The sequence below is a fragment of the Exophiala mesophila genome (assembly GCF_000836275.1).
Source record: "Exophiala mesophila strain CBS 40295 unplaced genomic scaffold supercont1.4, whole genome shotgun sequence".
Taxonomy (NCBI): domain Eukaryota; kingdom Fungi; phylum Ascomycota; class Eurotiomycetes; order Chaetothyriales; family Herpotrichiellaceae; genus Exophiala; species Exophiala mesophila.
The window spans coordinates 4918027-4939742 of record NW_015622507.1 but is presented as its reverse complement, the minus strand read 5'-3'; the positions used below and the strand labels follow the sequence as shown (position 1 = coordinate 4939742).

The 21716-nt window shown below is 49.8% G+C and overlaps 10 protein-coding genes across 11 annotated transcripts; 6 read left to right on the top strand and 4 right to left on the bottom strand.

Annotated features, from left to right (window-relative positions):
- Positions 1-75: 75 nt before the first annotated feature.
- On the bottom strand, positions 76-2615 carry PV10_06810. 2 transcript variants are annotated; one of them, XM_016371644.1, is made up of 5 exons: positions 2225-2615; positions 1592-2105; positions 1343-1536; positions 1188-1281; positions 76-1072 (listed from the first exon to the last, which is right to left on the bottom strand). In XM_016371644.1, exons 3-5 carry the CDS (start codon positions 1479-1481, stop codon positions 634-636), a joined length of 672 nt encoding a protein of 223 aa, XP_016223937.1. In that variant the 5' UTR covers positions 1482-1536; positions 1592-2105; positions 2225-2615; the 3' UTR covers positions 76-633. The 2 variants fall into 2 exon arrangements, with proteins under 2 accessions (XP_016223937.1, XP_016223938.1); XM_016371645.1 differs by having other exon boundaries at positions 76-1281.
- An 844-nt stretch (positions 2616-3459) lies between these two features.
- Positions 3460-4460, top strand: PV10_06809 (uncharacterized protein). Its single transcript, XM_016371643.1, has one exon. It carries the CDS (start codon positions 3570-3572, stop codon positions 4227-4229), a length of 660 nt encoding a protein of 219 aa, XP_016223936.1. The 5' UTR covers positions 3460-3569; the 3' UTR covers positions 4230-4460.
- A 392-nt stretch (positions 4461-4852) lies between these two features.
- PV10_06808 (uncharacterized protein) lies at positions 4853-5968 on the top strand. Its single transcript, XM_016371642.1, has one exon. The coding sequence runs from the start codon at positions 5016-5018 to the stop codon at positions 5796-5798; it is 783 nt and encodes a 260-aa protein (XP_016223935.1). The 5' UTR covers positions 4853-5015; the 3' UTR covers positions 5799-5968.
- A 66-nt stretch (positions 5969-6034) lies between these two features.
- Positions 6035-7479, top strand: PV10_06807 (uncharacterized protein). The gene is made up of 4 exons (XM_016371641.1): positions 6035-6325; positions 6394-6582; positions 6671-6953; positions 7011-7479. The coding sequence occupies exons 1-4, from the start codon at positions 6173-6175 to the stop codon at positions 7019-7021; spliced, it is 636 nt and encodes a 211-aa protein (XP_016223934.1). The 5' UTR covers positions 6035-6172; the 3' UTR covers positions 7022-7479.
- Positions 7480-7688: 209 nt separating this feature from the next.
- PV10_06806 (uncharacterized protein) lies at positions 7689-9407 on the top strand. Its single transcript, XM_016371640.1, has one exon. It carries the CDS (start codon positions 8073-8075, stop codon positions 9192-9194), a length of 1122 nt encoding a protein of 373 aa, XP_016223933.1. The 5' UTR covers positions 7689-8072; the 3' UTR covers positions 9195-9407.
- Positions 9396-10874, bottom strand: PV10_06805 (uncharacterized protein; the record flags this gene model as incomplete). Its single annotated transcript, XM_016371639.1, has 1 exon — positions 9396-10874. One exon carries the CDS (start codon positions 10872-10874, stop codon positions 9396-9398), a length of 1479 nt encoding a protein of 492 aa, XP_016223932.1.
- Positions 10875-11234: 360 nt separating this feature from the next.
- On the bottom strand, positions 11235-12200 carry PV10_06804 (uncharacterized protein; the record flags this gene model as incomplete). The annotated part of the gene is made up of 2 exons (XM_016371638.1): positions 11235-12104; positions 12150-12200. The coding sequence occupies 2 exons, from the start codon at positions 12198-12200 to the stop codon at positions 11235-11237; spliced, it is 921 nt and encodes a 306-aa protein (XP_016223931.1).
- Positions 12201-13577: 1377 nt separating this feature from the next.
- Positions 13578-15344, top strand: PV10_06803 (uncharacterized protein; the record flags this gene model as incomplete). Its single annotated transcript, XM_016371637.1, has 4 exons — positions 13578-13907; positions 13962-14008; positions 14116-14556; positions 14610-15344. The coding sequence occupies 4 exons, from the start codon at positions 13578-13580 to the stop codon at positions 15310-15312; spliced, it is 1521 nt and encodes a 506-aa protein (XP_016223930.1). The 3' UTR covers positions 15313-15344.
- Positions 15345-15823: 479 nt separating this feature from the next.
- Positions 15824-19150, top strand: PV10_06802 (uncharacterized protein; the record flags this gene model as incomplete). Its single annotated transcript, XM_016371636.1, has 1 exon — positions 15824-19150. One exon carries the CDS (start codon positions 15824-15826, stop codon positions 19148-19150), a length of 3327 nt encoding a protein of 1108 aa, XP_016223929.1.
- On the bottom strand, positions 16400-20889 carry PV10_06801 (uncharacterized protein). Its single transcript, XM_016371635.1, has 3 exons — positions 20693-20889; positions 20333-20593; positions 16400-20275 (listed from the first exon to the last, which is right to left on the bottom strand). Exons 1-3 carry the CDS (start codon positions 20846-20848, stop codon positions 19265-19267), a joined length of 1428 nt encoding a protein of 475 aa, XP_016223928.1. The 5' UTR covers positions 20849-20889; the 3' UTR covers positions 16400-19264.
- Positions 20890-21716: the final 827 nt, after the last annotated feature.

Sequence of the window (21716 nt, the reverse complement as noted above, 5' to 3'; positions counted from 1 at the left end):
CGAGCAGATCCGATAATCGTAGGATTGAGATAGGCATGAATGCAAAGGGGTTTAACCTGAATTAGGCACCAAAACGCCTAACTCGCCACTCTTAACTGACCTGTCAGTTAATGTGCCCACTCCTATGCGGCATACCTACCTACCTACTTGGTCTTGGCTTAGATACTAGGGACCTCAGAGTAGGGATTACTGTTCGGTGCTTAAAGTGTACGGGCATTCCAGGGCCTCGGGGCCTCTCGGCACCCATCCGCCCTTGTAATAGAATGCAAGATTTACGGCACCCTTTACCTAAAAGGCTTTGGAACTCCAGTCCACGAGTCAGTTCTTATGGCATGGGAGCCCTCGACGGCTTATGGGATTGCTCCAGCAACAGGACTCATGAGAGACCTCATATCACAAATATGCCCATGATCTCCAAGGTATACGGCGCGCTCTGTCTTTTCCGGAGACAATTCAGCATTATCTCGGTAGTCCGCACTCCCCAACGTGGCAGTATGATCAGACGTTAAATTCCGACATGTGAACAACTGGAACTGGGAGAGAGGGAAATGTGTCTCATATTGATTGTAGTCATTCTTCTTCGCACAAGACCCTATTTACACATGAAGCCACTTCCAACGACAGTTCAGCCCCTCACATGAAGGTCAAGGCCAACGCGCTGGCCACGCTAAGCCCAACGACAGTCCAGCCAGTATAAATGACTTGTTTATTCGTAATGCCAGCGCCAGTATCCCAAAGCAAGTGTCTCAGTCCGTTCCAACTGTGAAAGGCGAAAGGGAATGCGAAGAAGGCTTTGAATCCAACTTTGACTAGGATGGGAAGGGCGGCGAAGCTTGCTGCGAGCGAAGCAGACTCGAGGTGCCATCCGAAAAGAGGTGCGGCGAGGTATGCGGCTCCGAAGGCGTACACGGCGCCTGACACCGTCACGCCTGTGATTCGATTGAGGGCAGAGAGGTACCATGTTACTTGTGGTCGGTAGATGGTGAGATGCGGCGACACAGGTCGATTCAGCCGTTGCTGAGCGAGGATTTCTTGACCTTGTGATTGCGAGACGGTCGATGATGAAGCTGGTCTGTAAGTAGAGTGCTGGTCAGCATAATATGTTTCGAGACGGTGCCACGGGCGCAGGATCCTGACACTCCTCCGAGGGGACGGTACTATGTCGCGTTCAAGGGCTAAGTTCTGACCTATACTGAACATTTCTACCCAGAGCGATGGCTGCGGGTGCTGGTAATCTCGACAAAGGGGTCTTGCCAAAGGTCGAAGTGTTGACACTGATCACTGTGATTCAAGCCGTCAGGTTAGCTTCATGTTTGTGACTAATTCGGGTGGCACTTCTCACATCGCCGGGCGCTGGTCTGCAGAGCCCTTCGAGGGATCATGTTGACTGACATTGCCGGCGTCCAGATGGCAGACAGGTTGAATAATCTGAGGCTGTGATCGGATGATTGAACGAGATTGAGAGCTTGACTGCTGGTCATGTTCCGAAGCTGCTCGGCAGAAGTCGCTTGGCCGTCAGCACGTGACTGGCATTACCTTCACCGACATTATGATTGGCTGGGCGCTGCCGTGCCGCATGCGGTAGGCTTACCGATACTCAAGCCTCACACATCCGAAGACGACTTATCCCCTCTGTCCTACAGAAGAGCATTTGGCGTTAAATAGCGTTGGTGAAGTAATGTAACCAGCCACATACTCCCTGGAGTGCAAGCCAAATACTTCAGCTCGCCCCTTTATGCCTAATCCTTCTCTAACCGTTCACTTCGACCTGTTTTGATCAAGTGGACCTCGTATCCACCATGGTTGAGTGCCAGCTCTTGCTATCTCTTCGACAAACATGCGATGCACTGATAAGAGCTATCAACGACTACCTAGGTAGGTATCTGGGTATCATTGAGGTAATTGATTGTGGGCAAGTCCAACTAACTAGGAGGTGTTCAAACCCTCATGTCTTCAATGAATATATGTCTTGCCTCAGAGACCCATGCGGTCCGCCGTGGATGTTGCGGAGTTCCTTTGACGCGCGCGATACCCAAAATCCCGGGCCTATATGACGACCAGACCCCGGCCCCAGAAGTCATCTCTGGGCCCTGACGAAGCGCTCGCTTCGTACAACAATGTTGGTCAGTACGTATATCGAGATCCATCATGTCTTTACATCCATGCGAGGCAAAGTGGTTCCTGGCAGGCAGCAAAGCAAACCGAGAGGGCAAGAAGTACCAACCTCGACCACAACCTCAACTGAGACCCTTGTTAAGATTTCGTGATTTGAGCAAAGGGATAGAGCCCACGAGCTCAGCAGTTCAAACGACCCTATGTTTTCGACAATCGTCATGCGAGGCGTCGAACGACCCAGGTTGATTTATTGATAGACGCGACCAATTCTCGATTGACAGCGGGTGAACGTGAGATTCTGGCATTCTTGTACCATGAACATATTTAGCTGGAAGACTGCGATGGCACAATTGATGAGAGATACCGAGAGAGGAGGAGTGAGCTAAGACGAGTGCGAGAGCTTCACGAATACTACCGGCAGAACAGGTTAAAATGGATAGCATGACCTGGTTCAAATCAATGCTGAATTGGCTGTCGAAAAGTAGAAGAGTACCACTAGGTTCATCCATGGACATAACATATTTTATCTCAAGAGGGCGTGGGCAGAGAGACTCGGCGGCTGGCGATGGGCACGGATATCTGCGGAAGGGAGTCGGAAGGCTTCGGGGGTTGTGAGAGGGACGAGGGGCCGCCGTGAGCAGTTTGGCGCCTGGAACGATCTCCTCAATATGTGGTTATGGGTGGATTTCGGAGTATTGGACTTTTGACTTGTGCCTCATTAGCTGTCGCTCCAAGTTATAAATTTTCGCAAGGACTCCCAAAAGAACCAAAGTCCACGCGGCCCGGCGGCGGCGGAAGTGGCAACACGAGAAACAAGCAGTGCCAAAATAAATCGTGCGTGAGAGGATGTGCTCCGAGTCGGGGAGGGGATGAGTGGTGGGAGATGTGGCAGGGCGTGGACCGATACGACATCAGAAACTGTGTGCATCTTGATCCAAAGTCTGGGGTAAAGGAAATCCACTGCAGGGGATTTGGCGAGGGAGATGAAGAAGCTGACTGGCTGGTATTGGCCATAGATTGCATAGCAGAGTGGAAAGGCGGAAGGTGGCGTCCCCTGCTGGCGCCATTGCAAGCCCAAATGCAAGTGCAACCGTCGATCCACAGTCTAGGATGCTCCTTCCTGGACGAGGCATTCATTGCCCTCGATCATGTCACGCATCTCCAGCTCTCTCGACGTCCAGCTTGATTCTCATCATCCATGCCCCTCCACCGAAAAGGCGTACGAGCCTAGCTATGGTTCGTTTGCCTCTCTTGACATCTTTCCTCTGCCACGCCCTGAACTCCGATATCCCAAGCGGCTGCCCTACATATTCCCCATCCGTCCACCAAACGTGCTTATGGCTCGCAGCTCTGCCTACTGTTGACTTCGACTGTACTCGAAGCGTCTGTCAACTACACCTTATTGTCTGTCAGCAGATGCGCATGAATCACAATTCCCGTACTCTTCATCGCATATGAACGGAATGATGCTCACACAGACATCCGCGCTCCCACCTCCAGCTTCCCCGCCGCCGTACCTCAATTACAACGCACACATCTCACATCACTCCGCCGTCCAGGTCCGGCCAAAGCAACACCTCACTAACAAGCCAACTTTCCACATACGAAGAGCCAGCCTGCAAGATGCACCTGTTATTGCCCAACTAGGCGCATCGGTCTTCGCCACGACTTTTGGTTTCTCCATTCCCACCAGCGATCTGGATGCCTACCTCGACGAAGCTTATAGTGTATCCGCCATCGAAGCAGACATCTCTAGCTCGACTAAACATGTCATCGTCGCATGTGCCCCAGTTGACGGTCATGTCGTCGGATTCGCGCAATTGACCGAGGGCACGACAGAGCCCTGCATCGAGGACCTAGATCTGGTTGTGGAACTCCAGCGTTTATATGTCCATCCCGACTATCTCGGCATGGGAGTAGGCAGAGCATTAACCAAGGAGACTGAATCAATGGCGAAGGAAATGGGTTACAAAGTCCTGTGGTTGGGTGTCTGGGAGGGCAATTTTCAAGCCCAACGCATCTACGAGGCTATGGGTTTCTCCAGAGCTGGAGATCACGAGTTTCAGATGGGAAGGTGTATCCAAACCGACTGGATCATGTGTAAAAATTTATGACTAGCACGGGTTGATTGTGCTTTGGTTTGGCCGACATGGGCTTCAGCATGCGGCGTCCGCGCAAGGGCGTGGGTGCGCATGCGTTCGGCGCTTTGGGTTGCAAATGACAATTCTGCACGCCCTTGGTGACAAGTGAATAATTTATCAACAGCATCTCATCTAGAGCACGCCTTGAGATGAAAATTGGTGACATAGATTGTCATCCAATATAGAAGGACACGAAGGATTTCCCTCTTGTGAACGGTTCACTTCCGACCCCTGTAACATTGTAACCTTGAATATGAAACCCATGCAAATCATTGAGTGAGCAAGCACGGGCGATTAACGGCAGGTTTTTGTGTTCCATCTCGGACTCCATGTCGGCGCTGACTAGACAAGGACAAAATGCCCCCATCTGGACGCCATCACCTCGGAAGCAACCAAGAAACAGTGCTAGGAATGTGAGCTGCCAGGCCGGAGTCCATGAGATGGAAGAAAAGAGAAGTGCAGGTGGAAAAATCGAAATTCTATGTAAGAACACTGCGAGCGACTCGTGTAGAGAAATCTTGGCACTTTGTATGACTCGTGAACCTGATATCGACCCCAAGATGATCTGTCCTGTCTACCATTCAAACAAAATACAGCAACCTGGAACCCCAAACAATCCATTCCTCGAACAGATCCTCCCCTAGTTCGCACCATTAAACCCTTGGAGATGAGCCATTCGTATTGTCCCTAACCACTGTCACCCTCCTCCGCCGCTCCGTCACCGACTTTGTCTTTGGGGTTTTCTGGGCTCCAGGCAAGATGCATAACGCCCTCAACCGCATTCAGTCGGCCTTTGGCTTCTTCACCACCTGTGCCTTTACACTGGCATCTGTCATTGCTCTCCTATCTCTCATCCCTCTCCCTGCCCCGAAATCCTCTCCGAGTGCGTCTGTCACCCCCCGAAACATTCAAGTCGTCAAGGGACGACCGCATTACTACTCGGCCAGGCGCGAAGAATATGCTCAGATCCGATTTGATCTAGACGCCGACCTGTCCAGTCTATTTACCTGGAATACCAAGCAGCTGTTCGTCTATGTCACGGCGAACTACCCGAGTTCGAAGGACGGCAAAGGCGGCATGTCCGAAGCTGTCATCTGGGACTCGATCATTTCCGCACCATCTACACCCTATTCCTGGCAAAATCTCAAACAGACCTACTTTTCCACCAAGAAAGCCACCAAGAGCAAGAGCAGGAAAGGCTCCAACCTCAAGAGCACGAGCAAAGAGATCGTCAAGCCTGGGGTCATCGCGTTGAAGAATGTCAAGCCCAAATACCAAATCACCGACCCCAGCGGCGTCTTGAGCGAACGCGGGAATGCTACCTTGCAGGTCAGTTGGAATGTCCAGCCCTGGGTCGGCGCTCTGGTCTGGGACAAAGGCATACTAGGCAATCGGGTTGCCAAATGGGAAGTCGGCAAACAAGGGCAGAGTGGTGTGTTTGAGTTCCCAGCACTCAAAGGGGCCAAGCCAGAGACTGTCCGAGAATCAAATGGACCAAAGACCCCCAAGGTTGGGTCTGCCACGCCGATTGTTGGTGCCTAGAATACCTTTTTTAGCTGAAGTGTGTAGGAGGGGCTCCAGAGAGTCCTGTGGGTAGGTCGGAATAAGTGGTAACGACTGAACTACCACAAGTGGCCTTGTAACAAAGGCCTTCCAGTTCCGCCGTATTCCCTATACAGCTGAGTATTATGTAGCTATGTGCATGTTCAAATTCGCACGCGGTGAGGACACGTGGGGACACTCAGCGTGTCTCCTGCGCATGCACTTTATTTTGGAATTATTGTGACTGCGTACAGACCCCTAAACAACCTGGAAACCTTGACACCACACTGCGACTGTGACTGCGACTGCGTTGTACTTGCATCCTCGTCGTCGCTGTACAATCCACCAACACATCTGCACATCCCTACACAGAGATGCGGTCAATATCAGCGGTCATTGCCCTAGTGGCAGGCGTGGTATCTCAAGTCTCCGCTACCGCTTTGACCTACAAACTCGGGGCCAGCGAAAGGGCATGCTTCTTCGCCGATGTGCAACGCCAAAACGCCAAAGTTGCATTTTACTTTGCTGTTCGTTGACCTCTCGACACTAACTTGTGCTCGTTTCATCATTTGTTGACTAACTCGTCCGATTCTAGGTCCAATCAGGCGGATCCTTTGATGTCGACTACAGTGTAGTTGGGCCTAACGACAAGAAAATCATGGATGGCCAGAAAGAGCGGCAGGGAGATTTTGTCTTTACCGCGCAGAACGTGGGCGAATACCGCTTCTGCTTCAACAACGAGATGTCTACCTTTGCTGATAAGATGGTGGACTTTGAAGTCGCAGTGAGTGTTCAGTTCGACCCCAGACATAAAGACATCCCATTGTCTGTCGTGAATCAATTTCTGACATACGTCCGAATCCCTGTGCCAGGTCGAAGATGAATCCAAATCCGCCCTCTTACCTCAGAAAGCCGGGTCCAGCCCCGAACAACACTCGGCCCTTGAAGACTCCATCTTCAAAGTCAGTGGTCAACTGAGCACCATCAGCAGAATGCAAAAATACTTTCGCACGAGAGAGAACCGAAACTTCAGCACCGTCCGCAGCACCGAGCAGAGGATATTCAATTTCAGTCTGGTCGAGGTGTTTATGATGGTGGGCATGGCCGTGCTACAGGTTTTGGTCGTTCGGTTCTTCTTTCAAGGCGCGCGGAAAGGTGAGTTCTGACACACATGAATGACTCCGCGGTCAAAGTTAACTTGTTTCATGTCAGGTTATGTATAGGCTGTCCACAAGGCCCCCCTATATTTCAAAACCATTGGAGGCTATCAGCAAGATTATTATACACGTTCCAGCGTCCTATATAGCATGATCACGACGATAGCCTCGGAGATTCCCTCTTGGTGGGAAGGACTCCCTACGGCAAAATGGAATGCGTGTACACAGCGTCAAAAGATCATCGACGTTCCATTATTATTCCTGATACGTATCCTAGTCACTTTACTCTGACAAGGAAACAAGGAAGCATGACTATGTTCACCACGGTGGAGCTGCTTTCCAAAAAGTTGTCTGATGTTCTGAAGAGGCTACATGTCCAATCAATCAGGGCGTGCGGAATGTCTAAGCAACCCGAGTCCTCCCTCCGTGGTTCTGTCTTGTGTTGATCGATGACGCCCTTTCCGTAGTAGTTGCTGTATCACGTTCTTGATACTCGTCTCGCGCCAAATGATAATACGATGGGCCAGTCTGGCTCCCTTGGATAACAAGACGGTCACCTGATCTTTTGCATTGAGAATCTTCCTTCCCCCTTGCCAAGGCTGCTGACCCCCTTAATCAGTGCAGGTGCGATGGACCCCTCGTCCGAACCTGCAGTAAAACCACAGTACCACAAGTACATTAGTACCTTAGGCTGACCTCCGCCTTCCAACCTTCCCTCCTCCTCCTCCTCCTCCTATAATCCCCTCCAACTCACCGACCACTCCTTCATCTCGAGTAGAAGACAGACCTTCAACTCTGTCATAAAAATCCCACTCTACAACACTCGTTGCCATACCAATAGACCTTCGAACTCAAGTCTTCCCGTGGCTTTAGCATAGCATCCTTTCCCCGTTAGTCATCTTCTACTTTCATTACTCTGGCCATTTGCCTTGTATTTTCTCAGTCAACTTTCCAGCACTGGCTCTGTTGTTCAAGATATCCATTATGGTCCCATGAGGGTGGACCCAGCACGCGTCTCCGCTGGTAACGCCCTGACATTCCTTCAAAACCCACATGGTGGACCGACTCGAGCACTCTGTGTCGTCCTTGTCCATCATACCCAACTTGAGACTTCACAATGCCCTCAACACCCCCCTCGACAATCGAAGAAATCAAGGCGACCAGTCAAATCAACCCCGAGTTTGCCCAAGCGTGGGATGATCTTCCTCTCCCGCCGGGGAAAGATTATACCATCGAAGCCCTCAAAGCAAGTAGCAGAGCGACACTCCCCAGTCTACGCAAAAGACTTGCCGCCTCCCAGACGCCAGAGCTCATCGAAAAGATTCATCGCATCCCCCTGCGCGATGGCGTTCAATTGCGCGTCATCGTACTCTATCGGTCCCAAGATGCTTCGCACGTCACCCCTCCTCGGCCATTGATTGTCATTTTCCACGGTGGCGGGCACACTGTCGGAAGTCCTGAGGCCATGGTCCCACTGGCAAGGGATGTCCTCAAAACCCTACCGGCCGTTATTGTTCTAGCATCGTACCGCCTTGCCCCAGAGTTCCCGTTCCCCTTCTCGTTGCTCGATTCCTGGGAAACTCTCGAATGGGCCGCCGCTGAGTCCCGAAAATTCAAGTCGACAGTTCTTCCCATTTGTACGGACCCACGTGTCGGATTCCTCATTGGTGGTGAGTCTGCCGGCGCCAACCTAGCAGCCGCTCTCACACATATTGCACGCGACCAGGCCTTATCCCCGCCACTGACAGGCCAATTTCTCTGTTGCGGAACATTCATCTCTCCTGAGCGTGTCCCGCCTAAATACCAAGATAGATATCTCTCCTGGACACAAAATGAAGATGCTCCCGTCATCGACAAAGATCTCTACGCCATCTTCCGCGACGCCTTCAAACCCGACCACGACTCTCGCCTATGGGCCAGTTTTGACCAGCACCATCCTGCTGATCACGGAACTGGCGGTGTCAAAAACGGCCATTTGATCATCCCTCCAACTTATTTCCAGGTCTGTGGCCTTGACATGGCTCGCGATGACGGTCTGATCTATGAGAGGGTTCTCAGAGAGGAATGCCAGGTCCCTACAAGACTTGATCTCTACTCCGGATTTCCTCATTGTTGGTGGTCCATCTACCCCCACCTAGAAATGACAAAGCAGAGGACCAAGGATTCTATTGATGGGATAGCTTGGTTGTTGGAGGTCGGATTGAAGACGAGAACATCCCCCAACGGTACTCGTCAATGATAGCATTGTCAGCGTCCAGTCTTGCATGTTCCATACTGTCACTGCATTCCCGTGGTGGCGTGGTGGCGCTCTTCTTCTCCCTTGTCGACCTTGGTGATTTGCATTCAGCATGCGTGTTGCATATGTTCATATTAGCGCCCAGTCTTCTCTCCACGATTTCCATATTGTGCGCCAGCCGCAATGAAAATACTGTTCTGTTGCTCAACACTCAAACATTTTGGTTGTGCTGACATTCAACCGGCTCCACATTGTCCCCTTGATCATACAATTCCAGAATTGCATGGTCCAGTAGCCATGGTACAGCCACCACCACGGGAGCGGGTCCCACGCTTCATATGTCCCGTCCTTCCAGAAGGCAAGGTGTGTGAAAAGTACTTTGTAGCAGTTGGTAAGCTCTGACAAGGTCATAGAGAGTGTCAAGGCTGACAAGGTCGGTAGAATCACAAATGTGACCACGTCGTGTCCGATCCAATAGTACCTGTCCGAACGGACGGGGACCACAATCTTTGGCTGGGGCTCACAACTTGCATCTAAGACTGAGAGATATGCATCTACCATCGCATGCGTGCCGTTGAATAATGCCACAGCGGTGTGGGCTCGTGGATTGCACTCGACCGGGTACAGGGTGATGTCTGCTGGTGTCGATCCTGTCGGATTCTCCACCAAAAAATCAAATGAGAGATGGCCCGTGAATGCTTTGCCACCACTGGCGGCAAACTTCTCAGTGAAGTCCAACATTGCCTGACTAAGGGGCGAGGTCGGGGGCAATGCCTCGTAATGCATCAACAGCTCCGCCGACTGACACGCGACAAATGCACGCACCTTCCCGCCCACCACCAACGAGTGGGTACAATATTCACAGCCATTGACGAATTGTTGTAAGATCCAAGGCTTGGCCTTTGAGATCCTCAACCTTGCAATATGTCTCGCCGTGTCCTCGACTGTATCTCGCGGTAAAAGTGTCAAGTCTGCCCGCATGGCATCATCTACCCCAATTGTCTTCATGATATACTTGCGACTCGTAGGAGCTTTCCTTAGAAATGCTTCCACGTCCGCTCCACTCGTGACCTCATGAGTCTCAGGCGTGACCAGACCCAAGGCCTCGGTGTACCTGATGAAGCTGTGCTTCTCATGCAAGGTCCGCGTCGTCGCAGCGTCGAACTGAATAGCCTTGCACGGTGTTCTGGCTTGCACCACCTCCATGGCCATACCATCCTCCACTGCTGAAGCGACGCCCGAACAACTGATCCAGAGATCCACCTTATTCTCACCGATCACATCAAGCACACTTTGGATGTAAGGTGCAGGTCCATTTTTTGCGTCCGGTCTACACAGTGGCACAAATCTGTGTAGCGACGCTGACATTCTGCCGCACACCAGTATCTCCTGGTAGGGTTCGAAATCGGCCCCCATCACCCAGTGGCCTGCCTCGTAGAACTGCCTCGCCAGACACAGTCCCTTAGTCATTCCCACACCCGTCACTAGCACGCGGTATGGCTTGAACCCAGGCTTCTGAAGTGCCCGCTGTCGCCTTTCCTCCCCAGCATTGTAGACCGTGTACTTCAGTCCGTACGAGATCAAAAGAATAAATGTGTCAAAAGGTAGCAAGGCTATTGACAATACTAGTAGGGCTGCATTTTGAGCACGGTGCAGCAGCACAGAGTCGTTCCCGTCCAGCATATTGTCCTTCTATGAATGTATCAACGTATGAGACTGTGTTGGAGGTCAACCAAGTTTGAAACCATATGAGTGAGGAAGGGGAGCTGGTGAAGCTTGTTGGGTTGTACACGGTAAGAACGGAATGTTTGGCCGAAATATCAACGTCACACTCAGGGTCGTCGCATTCAAAGTTCCAACGTATGACCAATACTAGCAAACTTACGATACTATGAATGTAACTAAGCTCTATGTCGTATTTGGCATAGGTCCCTCACTCTAATGACATTCAGTGCGAAGAATTATATCAACAATATACCTAGGACGTATGAGATCTGGTAATAGATTCCACTTGACTGCAACTCAAAGTGCCTAACATGTGTATTACGCAACTTTTATACATCTTGTGATTTCTACCCCATCCTGAAAAAGAGACATCAAATCGTTAGTAATGACAATTCTTTCTCCAAAGTACCATCTCGCACTCACAGGAACACCCGACGGCTCAAAACTGTTGATGAGCATACTGTCATAGACGAGAGAAGGATTTCCCACTCGGGTTTCGTCCAATGTGGCCTCCCCCTCTCGCTTCACGTACTGTTTTGACGTTCTGTCGGCGAAGCGAGTGTCGACGCCGTTGACTGTTTCCGCCTTGGCTGCTTTCTGCTTCTGATCCACCGTGCTTCTAACATATTCTAGATAAGGGGGGTTTCCAGGCTTGATCACATTGTCAGCGACCAAAACTGAACCTGGGGTAATCAGGTCCAACTCCTCGCATAATTTCAAATCCGTTGTGTACGCGGGCTTGTAGTGGTCTAGAAACATCATGTCGATATGAGACAGCGCACCAGTCGAGTGTAGTCGTTTTATCGAGGCGTCGCTGGATCCCACAATGACTGTTACCACATCGCCCAACCCGGCGAGATCAACCAACGACGCAATCACCGCAGCAAACTCGGGGTTTCTTTCGAGGGAAAAATACTTCTTGCCACCAGCCCTTCGTACTGCGTCGCCAAACAAGATAGATGAGTATCCAACATATCCACCTAATTCTACCATCACCTGTGGTTTCACTTCGGCTATCAGATCGCTAACGATTCGTCCTTTGTCCTCTCCAACGTTCATCAGGTATTTCCGAGTCCGGGCAAACTCATCAATAGCTGCCAGAAGTTTGACCGGAGAGTTTCTGATCTCTTCAATGTTGGGCTTTTTGTATATAAAATGTAACAACTCAATTTCTCGGCCATCATCGAACTATTAACGTCAGTAGAGCATTTTTCGCTGGGTAAGGCGTCCTACAAATATCTCTTCCTGATCCTGGTATTTTTTCGAAGTGTCAAAGTCAGCCATGTCGACGGGGACGTATTGAGCTGTTCGATGGTTAGGCCTTGTATAGATTCTGCACCGGAAATATCGCGAGCACAGGTATATGTTATGGTAAGAGCACTGTTCTAATCCCTGTCAACAAGGACAAGACCCTTAGAAATCATTGTTATCTCCACAGCTGAGGTCTGGGGCATGCAGGAGGCGGCTGGAACGGAAGAAAGATCCAACAGGGATTTCTGCCATTTCATGATCTAGATTTGAGATCGGCAAAAAGGAAATCATGTCCCCTCGGATGCGAGTCCGCCCAATGGTTGCTCCATTTGATGCAGCACTCAGGTACGCCAGCGTCTGCCACAGGACTTGGAAGAGGCTTCTGCATGGGCAAAATATGCTACAAGCCCCCATTACGCGTACACTACCTAGTAGTCTCAAGACATGTCGAAGCGCGGGGTGAAGGGCTGATTTCCATAAAAGCCTGGATTTGACCAAGTCTCTCGACTTTCTCTGCATTCTTTGGAGTGGTGACGATTCCATGATGTTGACATAACCAATCAAATCTCAACGCTAGAGACACAAACGTCCTAGCGCAGTACCTGTACATCCTCAACAATGTTTCTCTACCATAATGGTCTGTGTTCTGATTGTATCACATCGTTGGACACATCGTCATCAATCGCCTCAAGCGGAGTTTGCCAGAGTTTCGGCGGCTTCAACTTGTCGTGGACCTGGATCTCTTACGTCTTTCAGGTAGGCCCGGGTGCCTGGTACATTTCCGATGCCACCGGACACACAATAACTCAATCTGCCACCCGACGCCGCACTAGGATCTCATGCCAAAACTTGCCGGCTGGCATATCGTGGCGCTCAAACTTCCTGTGCCATCTGCTCCTTTAACCAGGCTCTTGTCCTGGATTTTCAGGGACAGCACAGCGGCCCGTCTGGAGCACGTCTTGCTCTCCCCTTTCCACAAGCCCGTCCGTACGACATCATGACTGCGAGTAGGCCGAATTCTAAAGCCGGGCTAGTGGCTCGGTTGGGCCAAACCTCATCACCATGGTGAATCAATTTTTGTTGAACCCTGGCTCGATTCTACCAGATGGGACCCGCTTTCAGCATCCAAATCCAGATCTTTGTGGTCGCCATGCATGTCCGCCGGTGTGAAACAGTGTTTGAGTGACATTTTCATGAGAATGGAAGACGTATTCATTCACATCTTGTACGTTGGTGGAGAATCCACACGACACTCCATTCGAGGTATTCTATTTCACCGTCTTACGGGGCGGGGTATATATCATACTCCCAGCGCGCCTTTGAGGGCTTTGACATTGTTTTCATTTTCTCTGTAGACTTTCAAAACTCCATCTCTGACTATCGTCTTTCTCATCAACATCAGTTTCTAACATGTCAGACCTTAAAGCCACAGTCGAAGAGACCGCGGCTGGATTCGATGTGCGAGGTTGTGAAGAGATCAAGTACAGCTTTACCTTCCTTGATGGTGTTTTCGACACCAAGAATGGTCAATTGGCTGAGAGCTACAAGAAATGGGGTCGTTGCCTTGCCATCATGGACTATAACATCTTCTCAGTGTACGGCGAACAGGTTCAACACTACTTTGACCATTATGGCATCAACCTTGATGTTCACAAAACTATGATCGGCGAGAAAGCCAAATCTATCGACACTTTTCTCAGCATTGTCGATTCCATGAATAAGTTTGGGATCTACAGAAAAGTTCGTTCGCTCATTCTCACTACAGCTTTCCTCGTCCAACTGACTATAATTCAGGAGCCGGTTCTAGTCATTGGCGGTGGACTTGTCACTGACGTTGCTGGGTAAAAGCTACCACATGCCAAAGATGACTTCAAGGCACTCTGACCCATACAACCTTCTGGCTGTACCTTGGTTATTTCGAACATGTCTGCTAACCGTCGAACTGCAGATACGCATGCGCTTCGTACCGTAGAAACACAAACTACATCCGAGTCCCCACCACTGTGATCGGTCTGATCGACGCTTCTGTCTCAATCAAGGTTGCCGTCAACTATGGTAACTACAAGAACCGCCTAGGCGCATATCATGCACCTGTCCAAACTTTCCTCGACTTCACTTTTCTTCGAACACTACCAGAAGCACAAATCCGAAATGGTTTTGCCGAGCTTATCAAGATCTCGACGTGCGCCCATCTTCCAACTTTTGAGCTTCTCGACAAATTTTGCGAACAATTGATCGGGACTGGATTTGGTCGTACAGATGGGGCACCTCAAGAGGTTCGAGATGCCGCAGATGCTATCAACCGAGCCGGTATCCATGAAATGCTCAAATTGGAGACACCCAATTTGCATGAGCTTGGTCTCGACCGGGTGATTGCATATGGGCACACGTACGCCTGACTAAACTCTTGTATCGCCTGGACATGGATTAATGAGATTATAGGTGGTCACCGCTGCACGAACTGGTGCCCGAGATTCCACTGCGACACGGCCATGCAATCTCTATTGATATGGCTTACTCGGCGACCTTAGCCAACATGAGAGGACTCCTCAGCGACGAGGAGCACGTGAGGCTTCTGAACCTCTTTTCGAGGGCTGGTCTGTCCATGGATCATCACCAATTCGACGAAGACATCCTCGATAAAGGCACCCAAGCCATACTTCGGACAAGAGACGGCAAGCTTCGAGCTGCTGTGCCTAGCCCTCTCGGAAGATGCGTCTTCTTGAACGACGTATCCATGGATGAGATGTATTCCGCCCTGAGGAAGCACAAATCAATAATGAAGAATTACCCCCGCCAAGGCCAAGGCCTAGATGCTTTCGTGGACTCTAGTGACACAGGCTACACACTGAACGATACGCCACTGGGTATCAATGTTGTCAACAGTCTCTCAGATAAGTTGAACAAGATTAGCGTCTTGAACGATGATACTCGACCAAATAGAACAGCAGACAACGGAGTCCATGGCGCTGGATGGAATACCACAAATGCAGCACGAACGGCTACAAAGCCGGCCCCTGTAGCACCAAGGCTGGACGGATTGAAGAATGGTTTTGCCAATGGGACACATGCTGCACTAAATGGACAGGCCACTGGTGTCACCAACGGAGTCAACGGCCGTAGTGACGGGGTTAAGGTCAATTGACACCATAACATTGATATCTGGGTCTAGTTTAGGCAGATTCATTTTTCTCCTAATGATCCAGTTCCAAGCTAGACATTGTGATGAATTAAAAGATGGGTATTACTACCATTTGGTTGACGGGAGAAAATTTGAGGTTCTCTCTGAAATGGATATTTTGTGTTGTTCCACCTAACGGTACTTATCCATCCCACCTGGAAGTAATGATGTCAGATAGATCGCCACTTGTATGAATGATATATTCCAGCATTATACCTTCCGAGAGCTTTATGCTCCCACATATTGATCATCCTCTGTTCGGATCACACGCCTTACGAGTCAATACTATAGATGTTGACATGAGAACATCGTTCTTGATGATGAAACATTGTGTTAGGTAGAGACAGTCTATCAGGCTGGTTGTGAGGGCATTTCCTCTGGCCACACTTTACTACACCTGAAAAGCCTCCGGCCCAAGATACGATACCAGTCGAATTGGCTCAAATCCCGCAAGAGAGAAAGCAATCCTGCAATAATGTTACCCACATATTTCACATGCACACTTGGACAAGCAAGACGACAACAGGAAAGCCAAAGGTACACACCATACCAGACAGTGACAGGTCTGGTTGATCACAAGGCCAAACACTCACCTGGGCTTCCGGCGGTGGGGTTTTATCATGTACCAGTTCAAACAAACTCACGGCAATGGCAGGGGAAAATATTGAGCTTTGCAGACGTACAGCAGCTTTCCGCGGGAGTTGCGGAGACGATCAGAACCAAAATCAAATTACATGCACGGCGAGGTCAAACTGTGGCACTTCTTAGTCCAAGTTCTGAGTCATTCTTGTTTACATGGCTCGCGTTGATGCGACTGGGCCACCCAGTTCTTCTCATCGCACCGCAGTGTTCTGCTTCGGCGATCGCTAATCTCCTGGATGTCTGCAATGCCGTTGATCTCTTTTACGACCAAACGAACCTGGAGTTGGCCAAAAAGGTTAAGCGAGAGGTTGAGCATCACGATACCCTCAGCACTATGATCAACGTGGTTGCAATACCTGCAATTAAAAAGGGTGAAGGACCCGAGATTTCAGAGCTGACGGGTGACTCGGTCGACACCGTACATGAACACCAAGATCAAGATCAAATTGTCTGTGATACCGACATTGCATACCTACATCACACCTCAGGCACATCCACTGGTGTTCCAAAACCAATACCGCAGTCTCACCGTGCGGCCGTTGGCGTGCTACCTTGCTTCGACGGCCACACAGCAGCCACATTCACTACCACACCCCTTTACCATGGCGGTATCGCCGATGTGTTCCGGGCTTGGACCAGTAACGCTCTAATCTGGCTTTTCCCAGGAAAGGAACTGCCAATTACTGCCGCTCATGTGTTCACTTGTCTTGACATTGCGCAGAACCAGGCTAAATTGGACCCTGCCATTCCACCAGTCAAATACTTCTCATCAGTGCCATATGTTCTGCAAATGCTTGCTAATGATAACAAGGGGTTGGATATCCTTCAGTCTATGGATATCGTCGGCGTCGGTGGCGCTGCCTTGCCAATTGATGTTGGCAACAGTCTTGTACAAAAAAATGTGAACCTGATATCTCGATTCGGAAGCGCTGAGTGTGGGTTCCTCATGTCGTCACATCGAGACTACTGTCAAGATAAGGAGTGGCAATATCTCCGATCAAGTCCCGGTGGAGACCAATTGCAGTTTGAGCCCAGGGAAGGGGGTCTTTTCGAGTTGGTAATCCAGCCCGACTGGCCTCACATGGCGAAGAGGAACCGCGGAAACCGGTCCTATGCCACTGCAGATCTTTTTACGCCCCATTCATCTATTCCAAATGCATGGAGATATCATTCACGGTCAGACTCGCAACTTACATTGATCACTGGTAAGAAGTTCGACCCGGGGCCACTAGAGGATGCAATCAAGGCATCCTCTGATAGCCTGGACGGCGTTCTCATCTTTGGCAACGGGAAATCATACCCTGGTGCGCTGCTCTTTCGATCAGAGTCTGCTCGAATGATATCGAACAGCGAGCTCATTCGGGAGCTTTGGCCTAAGATAGCAACCCTAAACCATGAAACTCAAAGGCACGCGAGAATATCTCGGAATATGCTTGTACCGATGATGCCTGTGGTGGAAGGGTTGGCCAAAAGTAGCAAAGGCACAATCCTGAGAAAGATTGTCGAGCAAGAATATGCCGGTATCATTGAAGCAACATATGCAAATCTCCAGCTTCCTAACTGCAGCACAAACATTCCAGATAGCGAAGTCTCTGACGCTCTTCGTGAAATAATCTTGTCTGTGGCTGGCGGTGACCATCTCGAAGACGACCATTTGTCTGATGAAACGGATCTATTCACTTTCGGGGTAGACTCTGTTGGATGTATTCAAATCAGGAATGCAGTGGCGAGAATGATACCAAATTCGTCCTTCGCATCCTTGCCACTGACTCTGGTTGAGGATGCAGGTACGATTTCACACCTCAGAGATACGATTCTGCGTCTACGGTCCGGAGAGAGTGTTCAAAATGACTCTAACGACCAGCACCAGTTAATGTTGGACCTCGTACAGAAGTATCGAGTGAGTCAAGTGGCAGAAGAAACGCATAACAGGGGCTCCGAGGAGCAACGGTCCAGAATCCCGAATAATCACGGTGGAATTCACGTTCTCTTGACTGGGGCTACTGGCTCACTTGGTTCGCATATACTTGACCAGCTTCTTTCTGATCCGCAAGTCTCTCACATTTCATTGCTTGTTCGGAACAACAGTGAGCATGCTCCACGAGAACGTGTCTTCGAAGCACTGACATCAAGAAAACTGAATATTCCGTCAAACTTGGACACCAAAACCACCATTTTGTCATGCAGACTCTCAGACCAGGACCTTGGACTCTCCAAGCATGAGTATCACGTCCTCGCAGATAGTGTGGATGTGATCATGCATCTTGCTTGGAGTGTCAATTTCCTGATCTCCCTGAAGTCTATTGCTGGAACTCATCTGGCGGGGTTGCAGAATATCTTGAATTTCGCTCTTCGTTCGCCCAGATCTCCACGCGTTATCTTCTGCTCCAGTGTGGCATCGGTGTCAAATTATCAACCTCCTCAATCCGTCTCATGGGGGACGACTGGTCGCTTCATTCCCGAAGCCTATGTTGCCGACCCTTCGGCCTCAGGGCCAACAGGATACGCTCGCTCGAAATGGATTGCAGAGGCGATATGTGCAGACGCTGACAATTCAACCAAGTTGAAGCACCGAGTGTCGGTGTGTCGTGTCGGTCAGTTGTCTGGTGCCACAAAGACAGGGATTTGGAATATGTCTGAAGCATATCCTTTGCTTATGGTCAGTGCCAAAGCCACAGGTGTTCTGCCGGACTTGAACAATGAAATCTTGAATTGGTTGCCAGTAGATCTGGCAGCGAAGGCTTTTGTCGAGCTTGCGGTGGAAAGGTGCGTGATAGACCGAACCTCTGATACTCTTGCTGTATATCATGTCTTGAATCCCGACATGGGTGTGCACTGGTCTGATCTGCTCGTGTGGTTATCAAAAGAGTTATCTTTCAAAGTCGTCACCGTCGATGAATGGTTGAAGACATTGGAGCAGTTGAAAGAAAGTCCTGCGACTAGAGACCACCCTGCATTGAAACTGCTGGGATTCTGGCAACGTGGATATGGGGGTCGGAAGCGTTCCAGTATTGAAGACCGCCCAATTCAAAGCTATCAAATGTCGACTACACACCAACATATGCCGACCTTGAGAGTCGCTGAGACATCATACCTGGTAAATGAAAGCCAAATCCGAAAGCTATGGCAGTGGATTCAGCACTCAGACTCGCCGACTTAAAACCCTTGTTGGTGCTCCGGCTTTGAATTGAGAAAGCGTATGTGTTCCAAAGCAGACTAGTCAGTGTTGAAATCTCATAACAAACCACTCGCTCGTTTAATTGCACGTCGTGAATTATCTTTTTGTTGCAACCCAGAATTGAGCCTTGTAAGCGTTCTCGGACAGCGCCCTCGAATTGTACCCATAAGGCGCATGGATGCTTCTTACCTTCAAACCCGGGATCGTTTCTGGACCAAATTCCGAGCTCGTTTCCAAAAACTCAAATCCCATAGCTTCAGCCAATCTGACAACTTCCTCTAGCGAGAGTTGTAGCTCGGCATTATAGCTCCAGAGCAAAGGACCGAAATTGAGCCAGGTACCACCCGGTCTGAGCAGTCGATGGATGTTCTCCATGTACGAAAGCACATTTCTAGCGGTGTCGAGGAAGAAATGTGTAATGAGCACGTCCTGTGTCGCAGACCAATGCTGGCCTTTGTGGTCGTTGAAGATACGCAAAAAGTCACCCTCAACAAGTACAACATCTGACAGGCAGGGTAAGGTGTCAGGGGCATGGACACGACGATGAAGTTCTGCTCGAGATGGCTGGTGCGACCATGAATCAATGTAGGGATGAAAATGCATTGAGAACGGGACCGTGATCGTGCTGATATAGTTGTAGACGATGTTCATGTATGGCGAGAACTCGTTGGCAGTCACTTGTACGTCTTGTCCGAGCCTAGCCACCTCATGTGCAATCCGGTTGAGTCCTGACCCGGGAAGAAGAATTCTCAATGATGGCTGGGTAGTATTGTACGCGCGATTGCTGTTGTTGAGCTGGCGCGGGAAAAGGCAAATTAGACTCTCTCTGATAACGGCATATGATCCAGACCATTCGTGAAACCCCTCGGTAGACCACTCTCGCACAACGTGTTTCAGGGCCTGGGACATGCTGGTCTTGTCTGGCTTAGCTTTATCTTTCTGATCATGGGCTTCGATTGAAGTTATGAAGGTTGCTAACTCTTCCTGGGAAATTTGATAGTGATCCATTGCCCGCAAAATGATTTTTTTGATGAGTTGATTGTTGGAAGTGAAAAGAGCACGAGTTTCGTCGAAGTTGGACTGATATGTGAGTGCCGACTCGATAAACTGACACCATGGGTTGGAAACTTTCAAAGACAAGAATATTTATGACTGTTGGCTTACCTTTTTCTTTTCCTTTGAGGTCTTGTTGTATAAAGACTCGAGACGGAGTGCTTCCTTTGAGTTCACGTCTTCATATCTCGAGAATCCGTACAAAGCTTGGAGCAAGCGGTAGCGTGGACCCTTCTTGGCTTGGACATCATTTCTACTTCTCTCCAATTGAGATAGAAATTTGTCTCTTTGTTTTTGATATCGCGGGGATGTGTGTGGGCTCGAACAGCCTTCAAAAACGTCCTCAAATACGATATGAGTTTCGAAGATGGTCTGATATTAGGCTGATTAGATTCGGATGCTTATCGACCGAGTTTGAGCCACAGGTGGCAGACGTAAGATAATCAACATAATGCCGAGGAGAATAATTACCTGGAAATGATGGACTTGACCATGTTTTGCTTTAGTGACATGATCTTGCTCTTGTGAGTTGATTGGGAATACCAAATAGCGTGTCACGGTGGCCAAGACACCTAACAGCACCAGTATGAGATATCTCGGTCTCCAGGAGGAATGATTATGTTGCATGTCGTAGCATGTAGCATCAACATGCGAGTATGCTATGCTCGATTGTAGCCAGGTGAAGTGGAAAGCTTGCTTGGGGGTATTCATAAAGCTTGTAATAAGTGAGGACCTTGAGAAAATCATGAACTACTTTGATATTGGTCACGTGGCGAGAATCCCTCGAATGGAGCATCGAGCACGTGCTTGCGTGTGCTTGGGTTTCGCTTGGGCGGAAGCTGGGCGGCTGAGCCAGCCATTAATGATCATTGGCGATGGCGAGATTGCCTTGAATTATTAGTGAAGCGGTGCCTCTGAAGGTCCTGTCTGGCAGTGTGAAGAACTTTGTCGGATCACTAGGCGTCGTAGAACTCGCATCACAATGCGGCTTCGCTAGAGTGATTGACTCTTCCTTCGTGATCGCCTCATTACTCTCCCGATCGAGTGTCCCCATGGCCTTGATTAAAGCATACCGTATGCCTCGAACCGCAGCTTGTCCATCCATTCCTTCAACCATCCCGCTAGCAGCGGATTCTTGAAACTTTCCGCCATCTACATACTAGATATCGGAGGACGGATTCTCCATGGGGAAAAGAAAACAAGCCATTCGCTTGCGGACGGTGTGTCGTTTCGTGTCAATCAAATGCGTGTCGTATGGGAACTTGCATTGCGGGACAGACACTGGTCAAGGTAATCATATGGCCGTGATGTTGGAAGGTGTTACTGTCATCTATAGTTTCCCAATGATAACGACGGGCCCAGCATTTGTGCAAGCATCTGCAGCGCGCATTGACGGTTTGTCTCTCAAGCTTGACGCGAAACCACGTGATACTTTGCCCTGTTGGCCTTGGCGTCCTACAGCCTCGTGCCCCAGGCGAGGCTATCAACACCACCA